The sequence below is a fragment of the Desmodus rotundus genome, chromosome 9 (genome assembly GCF_022682495.2).
Source record: "Desmodus rotundus isolate HL8 chromosome 9, HLdesRot8A.1, whole genome shotgun sequence".
Classification (NCBI taxonomy): Eukaryota; Metazoa; Chordata; class Mammalia; order Chiroptera; family Phyllostomidae; genus Desmodus; species Desmodus rotundus.
Genome location: NC_071395.1, coordinates 83,736,362 through 83,753,714, shown reverse-complemented (window position 1 = coordinate 83,753,714; position 17,353 = coordinate 83,736,362). Strand labels below are relative to the sequence as shown.

Sequence of the window (17,353 nt, the reverse complement as noted above, 5' to 3'; positions counted from 1 at the left end):
TGCCGCTGGGCCATACCTGCCATCGGATCAGCACGGAGGTGGTGGTGTGGGGGGTCACCGAGACGATGGTGGGCGCTTCATCAGGGGCTGGGGAGAGAGGCAGACAGGTGAGCTTTGGGGGCTGGGACTTATTAGGCCCCCTGGGAGGCCACAGGGACCAGACCCTGTGGACTCTGAACCATGGGTGGCTCCACTGTGAGTCACCTGCCATGCCATCATGCCAAGTTCCACACAAAGGGCCAGGAGGAAGGAAGAGAGGGGCTGGAGCCTTGACCACAGCCCAGACCCAAAGGCCCAGAGCCCCCCAAGTCTGCTCCTAGAGCCACAGGCCTCGGAGGCTGCTGCTGAGGCTCCCCCACTCCCATTCACTGGTTTTCTGGGGCTGGCCACCAGCTTGGAGGAAGTCAGAGAGGAAACACACTAGGAGGCAGGCTGAGTGTGGGTGCTGAGCCCCTGGCAAAGGCCCCCCTCTGGCCCAAACCTCCATGGGACTCTGCCCGGGGAGCCAGACAAAGGGCCCAGCAGGCCCAGTGCCCCTCCCATTTTTGGAGGCCCCACCCCCCAGAAGAGATTGCCCAGTGCCCAGTGGGCCAAGAGAAAGACACTCAAGGTTGGGGGCACTGACCGGCCTGCAGGGTGGTCAGTGGTTCTGACTCCTCGCTGAACTCGCTGTCTCCAATGTCGTTGGTTGCCTTCACTCGGAACTTGTAGGATGTGAAGGGCTTGAGCCTGTGGGGGAACCAGGTTCAATGAGTGGAGGTATCCCCGCTAGCAGCCTTGCCCTGTCACCTCTGCTCTGGGATCGTGCCGATCCTTTGCACAGCAGGGAATGTGGAGGCTCAGAAGGAAGGTCTGTTATGTGGGACAAATAGGGGCCAGGTCATGTGGGTCCGGAGCTCCCAGGCCATCCCCAGACCATGCCAGCTTGGGGTGTGGCCACGCCTTTAGCTCCATTACAAGCCATAGGAACCCGGGGGACAAGGTTCCCAGGAGGAAAGGTCTCCAGGAGGAAGGGTCTGCATATTCCCCGCCTGGGAGAATTGTGCTGCTAGGAAAGCACCAACCCCACCCCCTCCGGGAACTGCCATCCCTTTCCTGAATTTAGTATATTTAGCGAGGGTCGAGGTTCTCAAGAGTTAACCGCACTTCAGCTCTATAAGCCTCATTTGCTCTCCAGGCAAACGGCTTCCTTTATGATTTACTGGGGGTGGAGGGTGAGGAGGAAAGTATTGCTCAGAACTCTCGGTCACGTCCACTGGAACGTAAAAAATACGGCCCACTAGGAACTACATTGAAGCCAGAACTTCGGAGTGAGGCTCCACTCCCCTATTAAGGATGAAGCTGGAGAGGCTGCCTGGCTGGGAGAAAACGCTAATGAAGGATGGCGAGCGCTTCACTAAGGGGGCTTCTGGGCTCCGGAAACAGATAATTAAGAGGCAGCTGTAACAGAGCTTCAGAGAGGGAGGGTGGTTAGGATAGGCCTGCAGGGCTGAGCGTGCAGGGGGGTGGCCCTTGGGGGCATGGGCTGTGCTGGAGAGGTGGGGCGGAGATGCTGGCTGACTCACTTGTCCACCAGGAAGGCGGAGGCGTTGTGGCTCACAGAGGCTGAGTGCAGCGTCCACGTGCCGCTGGGCAGCTCTCGGGTCTGGATGGTGTAGTAGCGCACAGGGGACAGCCCATCGCTGCCCGGCTCCCAGGACAGCAGCACGCTGCGAGCCTTCACATCCTCCTGCAGCACCACTGGCTTGCTGGGGGGCTGCGGGCGGTCTGCAGGGTGGGGCGGAGCAGGTGAGCCAGGTGAGCTGGCGGTGGAGAGGTTGTGCTTTCTCAAGGAGGGGAAGGAGGTGCTCTGGGCTCAGGCCTGAGGCCCCTGCCCCATCCCAACAGACAGCCAGCCCCAGTGTGGCTCCTGGTCAGCGACTGGTCCTCAGGCTGCTGGAGGCCCAGGTGCTTGGGAATTGACACCTCTAGAGGGCAGCCCAGCCAGAGATGGACAGTGAGGAGGACGTGACACCCCATCTCCTTTTCCCTGACTGCCACAGTACTGAGATGAGACCCATCCTGTCCCCTGCTGCTGAATGGGACAGGGACTGTTTCCCTCTGTGGCACATCGCTTCATACCCTGTTTGACCTCAGCTTCCTCCTCACGGCCCATGCCCTACCGCTGGGCTTCTCAGCCTCAGCACGCTGGCAGGTGGTGCGGAGGCTTCTTTGCCATGGGACCCGTCCTGTGCTCTGTAGGATGTGAAGCAGAGCCCTGGCCTCTACCCACCAGATGCCAGTAGCGCTTCCCTCCTAGTGCGACCACCTGAATGTGTCCAGACAGTGCCCATTTCCCCTGGGGGGCAAAGTAGCCCCTGGCTGAGGATCACTGCCCTTCTGGTCTTCCTGGGAACATTGCCTAATAAATCCCATTCACAGGAATGTGGGTCTCATCTGTTTCTGGAAAACCCAACCTTGGGCGAGGCACCAGAGCTGCAACCCATCCTCTACCCAGCTGGACAGTCTCAGAAGCAGGTCTCACCAGTCTGCCCTTTAGAAAACCAGCAGCTGGGGCGGAGCAGGGTCCTTGGCAGGGAGCTCCCAGCTCAGCTCTGGAATTCCACTAGAGCCCTCGCTGACCTTGACGGTCAGGCACATGAGCCACTTTCCTTCCCAGGACAGGCAAGGAGACTCCTAGCTGGCTGATCCCAGCCATCTGTCCACTAGGAGAGGATCTGAACGCCCAGCATGGGCTGGGGCCCCTCTGCACCCTTCAGGCTTCCTCAGCCCTAGTGGGTAGTCACCTCTCTTTTCGGTGGTCACCACCAGGGCCTCGGCGGCTTCTCCCCAGCCCTTGCGGGTCTGGGCAGTGATGCGGAACAGGTAGACAGACTCTGGCTTGAGGCCGGTGGCCGTGTACTGGCGGGCGCTGGGGGCCAGCACTTCCACGGCGGCAGTGTTGGCTGTGGTGGCGTTGAGACGGTGTGTGATCTGGTAGGCTGGGGGAGGAAGGACACAGGCTTCAGAAAGAGGCAGGGCCAGCTGCCCCCAGAACCCCGGGAAAGGGCCTTTGCTTCCTTGGCCACCACGATGTCTGCATGGGGGCCTCCTGGGCTGGGGCCCGTCTGCGTGAAGCCCTCTTGGTCACTCTTGTGTCCTCAGCTGCCACGTGAGGAGTGTGACTGTGTGGGGGCCATGGACGGGGACTCTATACACAGTGTCTGTGACCCTGTGACAGCCCCAGGCGAGGAACGTGAGGCTTGGAGAGACCAGACTACTTGCTAGGAAGTGCCTGAGCTAGAACTCCAGCCCAGATATTTCCAAGTCCAAAGCACCTGCCCTTCTGCAGTCTGCTTTCTGAGACGCTCATCTGGGCCAGGTGTTGCAGGACATCAGGACTGAGAGCCTGGGCCAGGCACAGGGTGGTGGGGTCCGGCCCTCAAGTGAGGGGGCTGAGGCCATGCAGGGAGCTGACTTGCTCAAGTTTTCAACTCGAGTTTTCTCCCACAAGGCTGCGTGTGTGTGTGTGTGTGTGTATGTGTGTTGGGGGGGGACCTGAATATGATATGATACAACTGATCTGCCCCATCCTTCCCTGTGCCTTAGCTCCTGTTTCCCACCCTTGAGCATGGCTTCGCTAAGCCAGCCAGGGCGCCCTCCCCTGGTCACACTTAGGAACAGCAGCTGAGCTTTACTCAGATGACCACGAGGCAGAGGCTCTGGGGCTCTTGGGGGTACATTGAGCCCTGACCTTGCCCTCTAACTGATAATCTTACAGACTGAGATTTCTGGTGGCAGAAACAAGACTCAGAACTGTGCTCGAGGAGATGGGGCACTTCCTGGCCTCGTCGTGTCCACACCCCCCCCCCCCCCCCTCCATCAACACCAACACCAAGTGTGCTTCCCATCCGCATCTCACCCCTCCTCCCAGTGGCAGGGCACGGAAAGGGTAAACGCTTACCAAGAATGATGCCATTGGGGGTGGCAGGGGGCTGCCAGATCAGCCGCACCGAGGTGGTCCTCACCTCTGGGAACAGGATGCCCACGGGTGGTCCTGGGACTGGAGGGGACAAAGGAGAGGCGGGCGACAGTGAGTGCAGCTGCTGCTCAGCTCTGTGCCCAGTTCAGGTCTCGAGGAGCAGCGTGGAGGGTGGCGCTGAGCTCCACAAAATTTCGTGGAGTGCTGCTCCATGCCTGGCACGGTATCTTCACACGCAGGGGCTATCACGGAGGTTTCTGCCCCCAAATGGGCATTATTTGGCAGGAACAAGAAGGACCAGAGCTCTATGTCCTGGAGCTCAGCGTGTGTGCACATATGCACACATGTCCGTGTCCACAGACCTGGGCACTTCACCCCAGGCCTGACCTCCTGCCCCTGTGTGGCGGAGCAGCTGTGGAGCAGGGGTCGCGCCCACACTGAGCCAGCACCCTCCTCTTCCTACACCTCGCCCCAGAACCCAGGGATCCTGGAATTCCCTGCCCAGACGGCCCCAAGCATGCTGCCAGGGTCTGCAAGAGCCTGTGCCTCAGGTTCACACGTGTGGTCTTGAGCCTGTGGGCTGACGGATGGCCAAGGGGTAGGTGTTTGGGGCATGTAAATGGAGACTGAATGACGTGGGCTAGAGGAGAGGGTGGGAAAAACCAAGGTGGAGGGGGATCTGGGGGTGGAGGGTGGGACTCTTCCTGTGATGCCTCATTCTAGCACAGTACACCCAGAAGTCTGAGATTTCTAAACTTGAACTTGGCCTTCCAGGTCATCTGAGGATACATTTGTCAAGGCAGAAGGATAGAACATATTTAATTTAACAGCTCATTAGCTTGATTTATAACTTTAGAATATGCAGACATATGGTATTTGGGCTTCCTTTGCATTCTTGTCTGGACCCACAAATGTATGTGGGGCACAGGCTGCGAGTGTGTGTGAGGGGAGCGGGGAGGGTGCGGGGCGCCTGTCAGTCAGCCTTGGTTGCAGGGGTGAATGCCCGAAGCCCCGCTGGGGTGGCACTTTTGCAAAAAGGACCTGGAGGCTTGTGCTCTGGAAGAAGCCAGCCTTTTCCTTGCACGACCTTGACTCGAAGTGAACCTGCTCCAGGTGAGCAGGACATCAAAATGGGCGCAAAGTCTGTATTCCTTACACTTAACCCAGAGAGAGCACGAGAATCAGATGTTGAACTGCCCCGGGTGGTCCCTTCTTCCTCATGGACGCTCAGTCTCTACTTAGCATCACCTCGCAGTGCGGTTGGTGGCGCACAGTGACCAGCTGCTCTCAGGGACAGAGTGTGAACCCAGAGGGGTGGGAGGCAGGGCGGCTTCCCGGCTCTCAGGGACCGGAACTCACCGTCATCCAGTGTCCGCTCCAGGATTGGAGGGCGGCTGGGGCTGCCATCCCCGATGCGTGTGAAGGCCAGCACCTGGACCTCGTAGAGCACGTACTTGCCCAAGCCTGTGAGCTGGGCGCTGAGGGACGAGTTGCCTTCCACCAGCCAGACCCGGGGCTGGGAGTCCGAGTCCTTCTCTTTATACATCACCTGTTGGAGCGCAGTGCAGGGTGAGGGCCTTGGCCTGGGTCTGCTCTGCCAGCCCCTTTCCTAAGTCCCTTCCCCAGGAGCCGAGGGTGGGATGGAGCAGATAGGTTTGGGCTCCTTGGAATGGCTTGGCCCTGGGGAGGCATGGGAACAGGAAAGCTAGTGCTCCAGGAGGGGGGGGCACACAAAGACACACTCAGCGGCAGAGCTGGAAGGTTCCCTAGAGAGTATCCAGGTAGGAAAACAGGCCCAGAGAGGGCGTGTGACTTGCTCAATGTCACATGGCTACTAGTGGCAAAGCCAGGACCTTGAAGTCACATCTCCCAACTTCTAGGCCGGGGCTGGACTATGCAGATAGGCTTGGCATTGGGCAAGAATTCTAGAAGATTATAGAAACTGAAGCTGGGGCCATTGGAGCTGAGAGTAAGGCCTGGGGTGGCCAGTGTAGCCTCCTGGGGGAGGTGGAGCGCCCCAAGGACCTTGTGCCTTCCCTGGAAGCCTCCCCACCCCTAAGGGAGGACTCTCTGGCCACCAGTGGATGGGAAGTCAGACAGATTCCCTGTGTCACTCTAGAAGGCAGGGCCTTGGGCACCAGGGGTCATGAGGACAGGGCACCTTGGCTGGGGAAGCCAGGTTAGAGCCTCAGACCTGTCCCATCCTCAGATCCGGGACTGACCTTGTAGCCCAGCACAAGCCCATTGCGGTCGGCCTCGGGGACCGTGCTCCAGCGCACCAGCATGCTGCTGGAGGTGGTGGCCAGCGCAGACACGTTGGTGGGGCCAGAGGAGGGCACTGGGGGAGAGAGGGGCCAAAGAGAATGATGTCAGGACCCAAAGTGGACTCCACAGTGGACGGGAGTGGAGGGGGGCCTGGGGCAGAAAGCAGAGCACGGCCCCAAACAGAGGATTTCCCTGCCAGGATTCCTTCTCGCTCTGGAATGCTGCAGATGCTGTTTTTTTGCAGGTTGGCCCCCTCCTCACCCCCTGCTCAGCCTAACATTAGGATGAGCCTGCATTTCCTGCCTGCACAGCAGTGAGGGGTGGGGCCGGGCCAGCGTGGAAGTAAAAGGTACCAGGAAAAAGCCACTGTGAGGCAAACCCCGTGTGGACAAATGAGGGTTGCCTGCAGGCTGGGGGCTCACATTCTGCAGGTGACCTCTTGCCAGGCCCCTAGGAGCTGCTGGTTGTGTTTCTGGGGTGTTCTGGGAGCTAACCCAACCCCTATGCTAAGGTTCTTCCGGGCACTCCTGGCATCAGGGTTAAAGGTGAGGGCACAGAGACGGGGACAGCGGGCAGGCAGTGTGAACAGTGAGAGGCTGTGGGACAGGCAACATGCAGGGCTCTGCTGAGACTGAGCACAAACATGACAGGGAGCCCAGGCTGTGTGGGGTGGGAACAACAGCTCCAGCTTTTGTGCCCTGGGAAGGCCCTGTGGACAGAGAGACAAAGGTGGGGGATGTCTGTGCCACAGGTCACGGGAAGTCACAGGGTGGCTGGCTCGAGGGGGCAGTACCTGACTCCCTCGTCCTGCCCACCACCATCTGGCTCCAGGGCCCACTCCCGATGGCATTGAAGGCCTGGATCTGGACGCGGTACTCTGTCCACTCCTCCAGGTCCTCAATGGTGTACTCTCGCTCCACGCGGTCCTGGACCACGTGGCTTAGTATCTTGCCGTGGCCATCTGCCCGGCTGTATTTAATCTTGTAGCCCACCGACTCAGGGTTCCCATTGTATTCCATCTCTGGAAGAGGCTGCGGAGGGCAGAGGGGAAAGAACTGCTGTCAGGACAGGCTTACGTTGTGTACAAAGGAATGCCCGGCTTGTGTCCCCTCTTCCAGAAAGCCTTCCAGATTACTCTGCCCAGCATCCAACCTGGGTGTGGCTTAGATTGTGAAACTCTGCGTTTCTGGCTGCCCCCATCTCCCTATCTTTCCATGCCAGGCTTTAAGGAGAGGCACCATCCATTCTTCATTATGCATGTGATGAATTAACCACCCTGCCAAGGGAGCTGGACCCAGGAGGCAGGCCCACCAAGGCTATCTGTCCAACACACTGATGAGCGAGGCATCCCTGGCCCTGGCTGTCTCGACCACTTAACTCCCTCTCTCAGGCAGCCAACATGTACTTATGTATTGCCTCCTACATGCCTGGTCTCAGCTAGTGCCAGCCTTGGAAAAATCAGTGTGGGGAGATGGCATCCGCCTAAGGGTGGGGCAGCAGTCACTGTCAGGAAGTCCTTCTGTCCCGCAAACTTCAGTCTCTCGTGCTGCATTTTCAGTCTCTTTCTCCTTGTTTGAGTCTCAGCAAAGAAGGAAGATGTGTTCCTTTCCTGGGCCTTCTGACTAGGCTAGTGGGGCTATGGTCTCTGGCCCAAGGTTGTTTGGATGAACTTGGGCAATGCTGAGAAGCAGTGGAGGTATATGTACATCCGGGGAGACTGTGATTTGAAGCCTGTGTCAGTTGAGGGTCGACCTTCAGATTCTCCTCTGAAGGTGGCAGAGTTGGAGCTGGGGAACCCTCAGCTCTCACCCCCATTCTGCTTTCCCAAGGGCTCCCCACAGTCTAACCCACTTCCTCCCATTCCTCGGCCTCTGCCCCACTCCCTACACACTCCTCCCTCCTGCTAGCCCCGCTCCTAGGTCCTCAGTGAAGCTGGATGGGCCTGAGAGCTGGCGAAGGCCTGTGAGCATGCTCCCTTACCTGCTGAGGAGAGGGAACCGGCCGGGTACCACCGAGCAGGACTGGAGGGGCTGGGGCAGCCGCCTTTTATTCTCCTCCCACCCCTCACTATCAGACTCTTTAGCCTTTTAGTATTTGGGAACTTTAAAGTGCGACACAGGAGGTTAGCAGGGGCCAGCCCGGAAGGGAGCAGAGCCTGGGGGAAAAGGGACGGAAAGGCCAGCAGGGACAGAAGCCTGTCTGAGCCTGAAGCGCAGCCGACACCTGGGAGGGGACTCCTGATTAACAATCGACGTTCCTCCGGGGCCGAGGGAGCCACCAGCTCCTTTAATCAGTCTCTCCCCACCGAGAAAGGCAGTCTCGGCTCTCTGTAACCCCGCCCACAGCCCAGCACTTGGCGGCTCTGTTTTGTTCAGCTAGTGAGAGCCCTAATGTGCAAACAAAGAGCTGTGTGGCCGCGGGGACCTGGGGGGCGGGCCCTTCCCAAAGCTGTTGTTCGCGGATTCTCTGAGGGGCTGGGCTATGGGGCATTCATTGTTCTCCCATTTATTGTCTAGGAATTCCCATTTGCTCTGAGCGCCTCCCGGAGTGCCGCTTTGTGGGATCCGTGCAGGGACATGGTGTCCTGGGGGAAAGCCTGGGGAGAATGGTCCCCAGAAGACGGATGGCAGTGGGCCCAGTGGTGAGGCTGTGAGTGTTGGGGCCCAGACTCCCCCAGCAGGCGTGTGGACAGGGTTCAAAGCATGGCTTGGAATAAAGCACCCGGAACAGTACCTGACGGAGAGCACGCCCTCCGCAGGTTAGTATTATTTCCTCCTGCAGCGTCACCTGGGGGAGTGACAACTCTAACCTGTGAGTATGTCTGAGAGCCTGACGGCCCCTCTGTCCCCTCCCCTTCAACCTCAGAAGCTACCCTTCGCTCCCGACTTGGTGTGGGTAGAACCTACACCTGAACCTCAGGCTCACCCCTGGAAGCTGGGTGGCTGTGGGTGAGACCCTGCCTGTAAACTGGGAGAAGAACATGTCTGTTGCAGGTTTACTGGAAGAATTAAATGGAATTAAAAATGCAAAATGCTTGGCACAGGGCAATGCCCAACACACTGTTTCTAGCTCCCTCTCCTCAGGTGGGGCATTTGGCTAAGGATGATTGTCAGGTACCTTTCCAGGTTGCGGTGTAAATGAGAGGAGTGAGCTGTAGGCGTTCTGGTGGATGCCCCTTTGATGTGGCCCCTTGGAGGCAATGACACCTTTGCAGGTGATGAGGATGGTGAGACGTCCCACCCCCGCTACCCTTGAGGAACCTCACCATCCAGCGGAGCCACAGGCTGGTCTCGCTGGCCGTGCGCAGGGTCACATTGGCTGGGGCCATGTCAGGGGGCGCCTGGAGGGTCTGGATCTTTCTAGAAGGCTGGCTGGGTGGGCTGGTGCCCACAATGTTCACTTGGCGCATGCGGAAGCTGGGGTAGGGGGAAGGGGATAAGCAAGATAGTGAGGGCAGGACCCCAGGGCCGAAGCCCATCCGGTCGGTCTGGGCAGCCCTCTCCTTCCTGCTCTATTACCTGTAGTAGGTGAAGGGGTTGAGGTTGGGCACCTCCATGGAACGGGCGTCAGGCTCGTTGCTGAGCTGGTGAATCAGCAGCCACTCCTCTCCCTCCCCGACGACACCCACCTGGAGAAGGGAGATGCCCTTAGACCTTCCCATCTGCGGGCCCAAGGCAGGTGCTCTGAGCCCCAGCTTCTAAGGGGTTCAAGCCCTGCCCAGGGAAGGTCTTGATTTAAACCCGAGGGCTCACCTGGAGGGCACCAGATGGGGCCGCCATGTGTCCAGGCCTTTATACATGCCTTCATGTGTGACCCCGAGCCCCTCCCGCATCAGAATCTCATGCCATAAACCTGCTCCTGTGTGGGCCCAGCACCTGGCTGATCACCTGAGGCTGACATCTGTGTGTTCAACAGGCTCCCCAGGCAATTTCCCTGAACACCCTGGCAGGCTTCTAAAACCCCAGCTAAGTCGCTGGAACCCCTGAATGCTCCCATTGTGCAGCCAAGGCTGAGAATCATGGGTTCACAGGGCTGTAGGCCTATCACCCATCAATCAACCAACAGCGAACGCTGGCGAGGGGGTGGAGAAAAGGGACCCCGCTCACACCATTGGTGCGGTCGTGAATTGGTGCAGCCGCTGTGGAAAACAGTAGGGTGGTTCCTCAAAAAATTAAAAATAGAACTCCCACACCACCCTGCAATTCCACTTCTGGGTATTTATCCACAGAAAGCCAAAACACTGATTCAGAAAGAATGTGCACCCCTATGCTCACTGCAGCGTTACTAGTAATAGCCAAGGTAGGAAAGCAACCTAAGTGTCCACGCCTGGATGGATGGGTAAAGATGTGGTACATATATGTATGCACAGACTATTACTCAGCCAAAAACCAGAAGGAAATCTTGCCATGTGTGAGAACATGGATGGACCTAGAGGGTGTTATGCTAAATGAAACACGCCAGACAGAGAAAGACAAATACCAGATAATCTCACTTACATGTGCAATCTAAAAAACCAAATGAATAAACTAAACAGAAACAGACCCACAGGTACAGAAAACAAGCTGATGATTGCCAACGGGTAGAGGGTGGGGGAATGGGAACGTAGTAATAATGACGATAATAATAAAATTCAGCAAATAAAGAGCTGTGGGTGGCGGCTGGTTATTTTCCTAGGCCAGCCAGTCACTAACCCCCTGAGGGGACTGGTGTGCACTTGTGTGACAGGTGTGCAGGTGTGGAGGTGACGTGGGGGTGAGACAGTGCTGGGAATATGGGCATTTCGGGTGCTTGGCCATCTGATGGTTGCATGTAAAAATTCACGTAGGTAGAAACACGTATGATTTTGTACCCAAGAGCATGCACACGCCCGAGGCTGGGAGCGGGCTGCCTGGCCTCCAGGGCGCCCCTCTGACAGGTCTTACCTGGGCCTCTACCAGCCAGCGGGAGATGGAGGTTTTCCCGTCGTAGCCCGGCCTGAATTGCAAGGTCACGGAGCGGGGGCCAATGTTGGAAATGCCCAGGTTGGCGGGGGCCCCTGGGAGTTCTGACAAAGGAAGACAGAGGGGAGAGGGTCTGGGGTGAGAAGGGAACCCTGCCGTCCGGGCACAGAGCGGGCTGCGTCTCACACTTTCCTAGGGCTTCCTCTGCTGGGGTCTGGGTGTGTGTGAGATGCTCACAGGGAGCTGGAGGCCACACAAAATTAGCTGGGCTTAGGAAGAAACCAAACCGACCTCCCCTCCCAAACCCAAGGAGTGAGACGGAGGGTGGGGGCAGGAGGCAGACCCTGTTTTCAGACCAGGAACCCTGGGGTTCAGGAGGAACAGAAACAGTACAGATTCTGGGGTCAGATGTCGGTGAATTAGAATCCACCTCCACTGCTTCCACGCTGTGTATCTTTGGGCAAGTTAGCTAACTTTTCTGTGCCTCGGCGTCCTTCTCGGTAAATGGAGATGATCACAGTGTCACCTACTTTAGGGACTGAGTTCATGCAGATAAAGCACTTAGCTCTGAGTGTGGTGACACCATGTAAATATTTCTCAGTGTGACTGCCATTGTCACTTGGGGTTGACCAAAACTGGGTGGGCAGGTTGTGGGGTCTGGCCAGGTCAGGCAAGCATAGTCTCCCTGATCGAGGCAGGGCCGCAGGGCTCTCTGGTCCACATTTTCATCAATACAGAGGGGGCAACTGAGGTACAGAGGGGGCACTGACTTGCTCAAGGTCGCAGAGCTTGGCATAAGTTAGAGTTGTGAGTAGATCCCAGCTGGCTCTTCAGGCTGGGTCCAAGGTTATTCCCACTCTGCTCTGTCCCTCCCCAGCCAACACTTGCATTGGTTGGAATCCTATCTAGACTTTCTGCGTAGCAGTGGGAATTCTTCCCCTGAGTCACGGGTACCGCTAACTGGTGTGGAATTGTGTGGAGGAGAGGGGAGAGGGGTGGTGGGACAAGGGTGGCGTCTCTGGGAGCCTATGCTTTTCTGAGAGCTGTGGGAGGAAGCGGCAGGGAGCCCATGGACCCTCCCCCCTGAGCCCTGGAATCCGGAGAAAGAGCCTGCTCTAGGGAGAACCCAAGGGACCATGGTCCCGAGGGAGGGGAGAGCTCAGTGGGAAGGAAGCCAACATTCCTGAAAGAGAAGGGACCTCCTGAGTGGGATGCAAGAGGCTGGGGGTCCGCCCGAGTGGGGACCTACCTGGAGGCACCCCCGAAGAGATGGTGGAGGCGGACACCTGGCCCTGGCCCTTGGCGGTCATGGCAGCCACCTCGATGGTGTAGGTGGTGAGCGCAGTGAGGCCTGTGACGCGGTACTCCAGGGTCACATTGGGCAGGTAGTGTGTCACGCGGGTGTTGGTTCGGTTATACTCCTCCCAGGAGATCCGGTACCCTGGGGACGCCCCGGGTGGCATGAGCTTGGCTGTGGCCGTGAGCTGGCCTTGGCCTTCCTGCTCTTCCTGCTCCTCACCTCTTCACTAGTCTGGCAGTTAGCCACCCACAGGAAGCTCTGGGGCTGAGGCAGGTGGGGGCATCTTGCCCGGGGCCCCAGGGGTACCCTCGGTGCATCGACCCCATTGGTAGGGAGGGGATTGCAGGAGAAGGGCAAGTCATCGGGGTGGCCGCTGAGGCCTGGGGCTGTGTCACAGAGCGGAGGGACCGAGAGCCCCTCCAAGCCCCCTCTAAGAAAGAACGGCTGCTGGGAGCTTTGAGTGGACACTAGGTGGGAGGCTGAGGGATGGACTGAATGACCTGTTCCTCACCCGGGTTCAGTGACACCACAGTGCCTACCTGTGAGGATGCCATTCTTCTCCCCCGGCTCTTGCCAGCTGACTTTCAGCGAGGTGTCCAGGATTTCACTGAAGCTCAGGTGTCCCACAGGCCCAGGCACTGTTCCCCAAAAGGGCCCCCCACCCCACCCAACACCAGTTAGAGCCAGAGAGAGACCACCATCTGCAAGACAGCCTGTGGTGTTCCAGGGGTGCCCCAGGATGGCAGACAAGACCAGGACCCCCTGTGCCTGCCCCAAGGGTGGGTGGGTGGGGCAGAGACTGAAGGGGCTGGGTGGTGCCTACCATCCTCAAGGGTGCGCACCAGCTGGGGGGTGCTGCGGGGGCCGTCTCCAGGAGTGGTGAAGCACAGCACAGAAGTGAAATACTCCGTGAACTTCTTCAGGCCAGACACGAAGCCCACGTGGATGCTGTCTTGAAAGTTGGGTCGGGCAGTCACCATGGTAACCTCCTCTTCCTGCTCTGGCTCCCAGGCAATTAGCTGGGGAGAGGCCAACAATTAAGGCAGGGCAGCAAGAATGTTCCAATAGAGGCGAAGCGCTCTGCGACAGGCTGGGTTAATGGACAGAGAGTGTCCAGGAGCCCAGGTCCCTCTGGCCCTCCTCCTAGGAAGGGAGGGCTGTGCAGATGCCCACAGGGCCCTGGGGCGCCTGTCCCGGGTGGTCACTCTGGTGATGGCAGGGCACCATGAGTCACGGTGGCTTTGTAGACTCCCGCAGCGACCCCGCAAAAGAGAGATCTGACCTTTTACCGAGATCAGCTGCATGGTTTGCAGATCCAGTGCCAGATGACATTGGAGGGCCCCCTTGTGCCAGAATTATTAAGGATTTCAGGATGACGGCAGCGGAGCACTGAACAGAACGGGGTCCTTCTGAGTGAGGGGCCCTGGGCGACTGCATGGGCTGAGCGCCCGTGAAGCCGTCCCTGTTTTTTACCAATGAGGACGCTGAGGCTCGGAGAGGCCAAGTGACTCAGTCTGCATCACACAGCTAGCAGGAAGCGGAGGATCTCTAATCCCAACACCTTCCTCCACCTGGGCTGGGGCGGCAGCCTCCTTGGGGCGCTCCCACAGAGCTGGAACTTTGGTTCGTGGATAACTCTTATTCTTTCCATCTTAACCGTCACATCGAGGTGGGAGCCAGCAAGAAAACTCCAGGGAAGTTCAACATCTCTTTTTGTCTACTCTCCCCTCCACAAGCAGCACCCATGGCTCCCTAGGCTTCCTGCCCCCCTTCCGCTCTTCCTGCCTCTTGACCCCTCCCCTCACACTCCTGTTTTCTGAGTCCTTCATCCGTCTCCGACAATGACAGCTGGTCTCAGAGATTTCCTCTTTTATTTGAAGTTGATTAAATAGCAATTAATGGTGAAAAGCAATACTTGACGAGTTTTAGTAAGTATGGGTATTTATAGAGAGAAAACAGCACCGTGCTGATGTTTCCTGATTAACTCACACCCGTGACAATGCTTAATCTTCTCCCTTCCCAAACATGTGTTTATACAGGGTGTTTTAAAATTTAATTGGTATTGTGAAAAGATAGCCTATAGCAAGTTAATCAGATACTAATTAGACCCTAAAAATACTAATCAGAAATCCTAAGTGGCATTTAATAAGTATGTTAAATATCTTCCTTATTTCGGTTATCTTGTTTCATAGCAATTAAATCGCTGAACTTCTTTGGAGTAGATTAAGAACAAATTTAATGTTTTCATTTAATTTAATTAATGTAAAGTTGAATTAATTACACCATTAGAATGAATTGTGTGGTGTGTTCCCCAGCAAGTGCAAAATCTGGGTGAATATCATTTTATTGGGTTTAGGCCAATTGCACTTACTACCCTCTAAAAAGTAAGGACGTGCCCTGGCCCGTGTGGCTCAGTCAGTTGGCACGTCGTCCTGTAAACTGAAAGGCTGTGAGCTCAGGCCCTGGTCAGGGCACACGCCTAGGCTGTGGGTTTGGTCCCCAGGAGGGGTGCATAGGAGAGGCAACCGATGGCGTTTCTCTCCCTCTCTTCCCCTCTCTGTACAAATCAATCAGCATGTCTCTGGCTGAGGATTTTAAAAAAGAATAAATAAAATAAGAATGAAAGGAAAAGCACAAAGTGTGTCTTTACAGACGCTCTAACACAATCACCACGCGAAACTGTCTCCTAAAAGGGCCCGGAAGAAGCGCACAGGGTACCTGCAGTGTGGTTTGCGCTCCCAACAGTGACTTCAGACCCGAAGCCCACGACGGCGGCAAAATACTAACTCTGGGGTTCGAGCCACTCGTCCTCCTCCAGCTGCATCTGAAGAGCAGGAGGCTTAGTGCTGAGAGGCCTCTCCCTGAGGGCCGGGTCCACTCTAACTGCCTCCTGCACCTTCCATCGCCTGAGAGGAGCTGGGCTCCAGGCAGCCCTGGGAAGGGACCTCGGGGAGAGCGACACCCGGCAGGTTGCCGTCTGGGGGCTCTTACTGTGGGCCTGGCCCTGGGCTCAGCCATCACGGACCAGTCCCAGTCCCTCAGCACCTTGAGGACCACGTGGGGACCACTGTCCCGTGCTGTTATGTAAAGGGAAACTGAGGCTCAGGGTGGCCGAGGAACTGACACTAGGATCTGGCTTCTGGTTTGAGGACCGGAGACCTTCGACGAAGACCACAGCTAGCTGCGGGTTAGGGGGTCTCTTAGCCATCTGTGCCTGCTCTTGTTACTTGCTTTGTGACCCTGGGATAGTCACTCAACCTCTCTGGGCCTCAGGCTACTCTAGGGAACAGTCGTAGCTACCTGGTGGGAGCATTATGGGGTTGGGGATTAGGATGGTGTATGTGGCCTGCTAGCTTCTGCAGTTAAAAATAAAAAAAGGGAAATTTTCTCCTTCCCATCCTTTGTCTTTCCCTCTCTCTGTCTGCCCCTTTGCACCTGCACGGACTCACACAACACCTCCTGGAATGTAAGAAAACAGCAGCAGCCGCTCCCTGGAGTGGGTCATCTCTTCACATCTGCTGGTGCTTGAATCACGTGAATTTCTTTCTTGTTCAAAAATTAAACTAACAATTTAAAAATATAATGGGGGAATGTGGCAATAGTAGCAGGGTTATATATATATATATCCTTTGACTGGAAACCCCAAGCATGTCTTCACTGGGGAGCAGGTGGGCTGCACCGTGGGAGAGTGACGTGGTGGAGAACGACACAGATGTGAGGGAAGGGACGAGGAGCATTTCTGTACAGTGCTCCCGTGGAGTGATCTCCGGATGGAACGGAGACAAGAAAGCAAGGTGGGGAGTGTGCAGAGTACGGTGTCACTCATCCCGAAAGGAGAAGCTATGCCTTTAGATAGGTATGGACCTGCTTATGTTAAACCAATGTGAGGAAAAGCCAAAACAAACAAAAAGAAAGCACACCTGTGGGGAAGGCAGAGGACCAGAACTCAGGCTGATTTCCCCGGAATTTACTTTGCTCTGTAGATTTAACTTTAGAGCCATGTAAAGAGACTACATAATTACAAAATGAAATTAAATTAAAAAAATCAATCCCTAAAAATCGAAACCAAAATGAAACAAATGAGCTTAACCGTGTATTGAGTTGCAGCAAAACGACACAGTGCGAAACTATTTCCAAAGACTTAGCAGCTCCGTGATGTGTGGTGTGAAGAACATCCCAACTGGGACACACTCGAAAAACGAAAAGAACGGCCAGTGATCTGAAACGCCTTTCAGTAATCACGGTGTTGGTATTCCCGCCTGCAACCGCGGTGGGCGTTTGTGGGGTGGGGGAGGCGGGTAATTATCTTGGTGTCCTGGGAGCTGCGTTTTCGGGCTGGAGAAAAAAGATGCAGGCAAAAGACTAATGAGATTATTAAGGAGCTTGTAGTCTTGAAATTGAATTGGAAGTATCAGTAAGTGTTTTATCTTAAAAAAAAGTATTTCCTAGCTGTCGTAGAAACAGCAGCCGGTGCTGGAATAAGGAGCACCCCCGGGGCCCAGACTGTGCTATCTAACTATCCTTCCTGCTAAAGGAACACGACTTATTGAAGACAGGGCTGATCCCAGGCATGGTGCAGGAAATGTGGAAACTTTGGAACATCTTGTCCCATGGATAGCAAGGAGGGGGTTAAAGACTACTGGGGCCATGACAAGTGCTTTCATGAGTCAACCTGAAGAGGCCAATGATGAGTAAATTTGGCATCAATAAGAATTATAATGGGCCCTGGCTGGTGTGGCTCAGTGGACTGAGTGCAGGCTGTGAACCAGGTGCCCAGTAGAGTGTGTGCGAGAGGCAACCACACATTGATGTTTCTCTCCCTCTCTTTCTCTCTCCTTTCCCCCTCTCTCTAAAAATAAATAAATAAGATCTTAAAAAAAAAGAATT

The 17,353-nt window shown here is 56.2% G+C and overlaps 1 protein-coding gene across 1 annotated transcript in view; it reads right to left on the bottom strand.

The window, feature by feature from the left end:
- SDK2 (sidekick cell adhesion molecule 2) overlaps window positions 1-17,353 on the bottom strand; it is a 244,242-nt gene that overhangs the window by 39,317 nt on the left and 187,572 nt on the right. The window contains exons 19-32 of the mRNA XM_045182412.2: window positions 13,290-13,485; window positions 13,006-13,104; window positions 12,416-12,607; window positions 11,149-11,270; window positions 9,745-9,854; window positions 9,492-9,642; window positions 7,020-7,257; window positions 6,184-6,299; window positions 5,321-5,510; window positions 3,944-4,042; window positions 2,787-2,981; window positions 1,566-1,767; window positions 626-729; window positions 17-87 (exon numbers count right to left, since the gene is read on the bottom strand). Of these exons, the coding sequence (XP_045038347.2) occupies window positions 17-87; window positions 626-729; window positions 1,566-1,767; window positions 2,787-2,981; window positions 3,944-4,042; window positions 5,321-5,510; window positions 6,184-6,299; window positions 7,020-7,257; window positions 9,492-9,642; window positions 9,745-9,854; window positions 11,149-11,270; window positions 12,416-12,607; window positions 13,006-13,104; window positions 13,290-13,485 (2,085 nt within the window). The remainder of the gene's footprint in view (window positions 1-16; window positions 88-625; window positions 730-1,565; window positions 1,768-2,786; window positions 2,982-3,943; window positions 4,043-5,320; window positions 5,511-6,183; window positions 6,300-7,019; window positions 7,258-9,491; window positions 9,643-9,744; window positions 9,855-11,148; window positions 11,271-12,415; window positions 12,608-13,005; window positions 13,105-13,289; window positions 13,486-17,353) is intronic.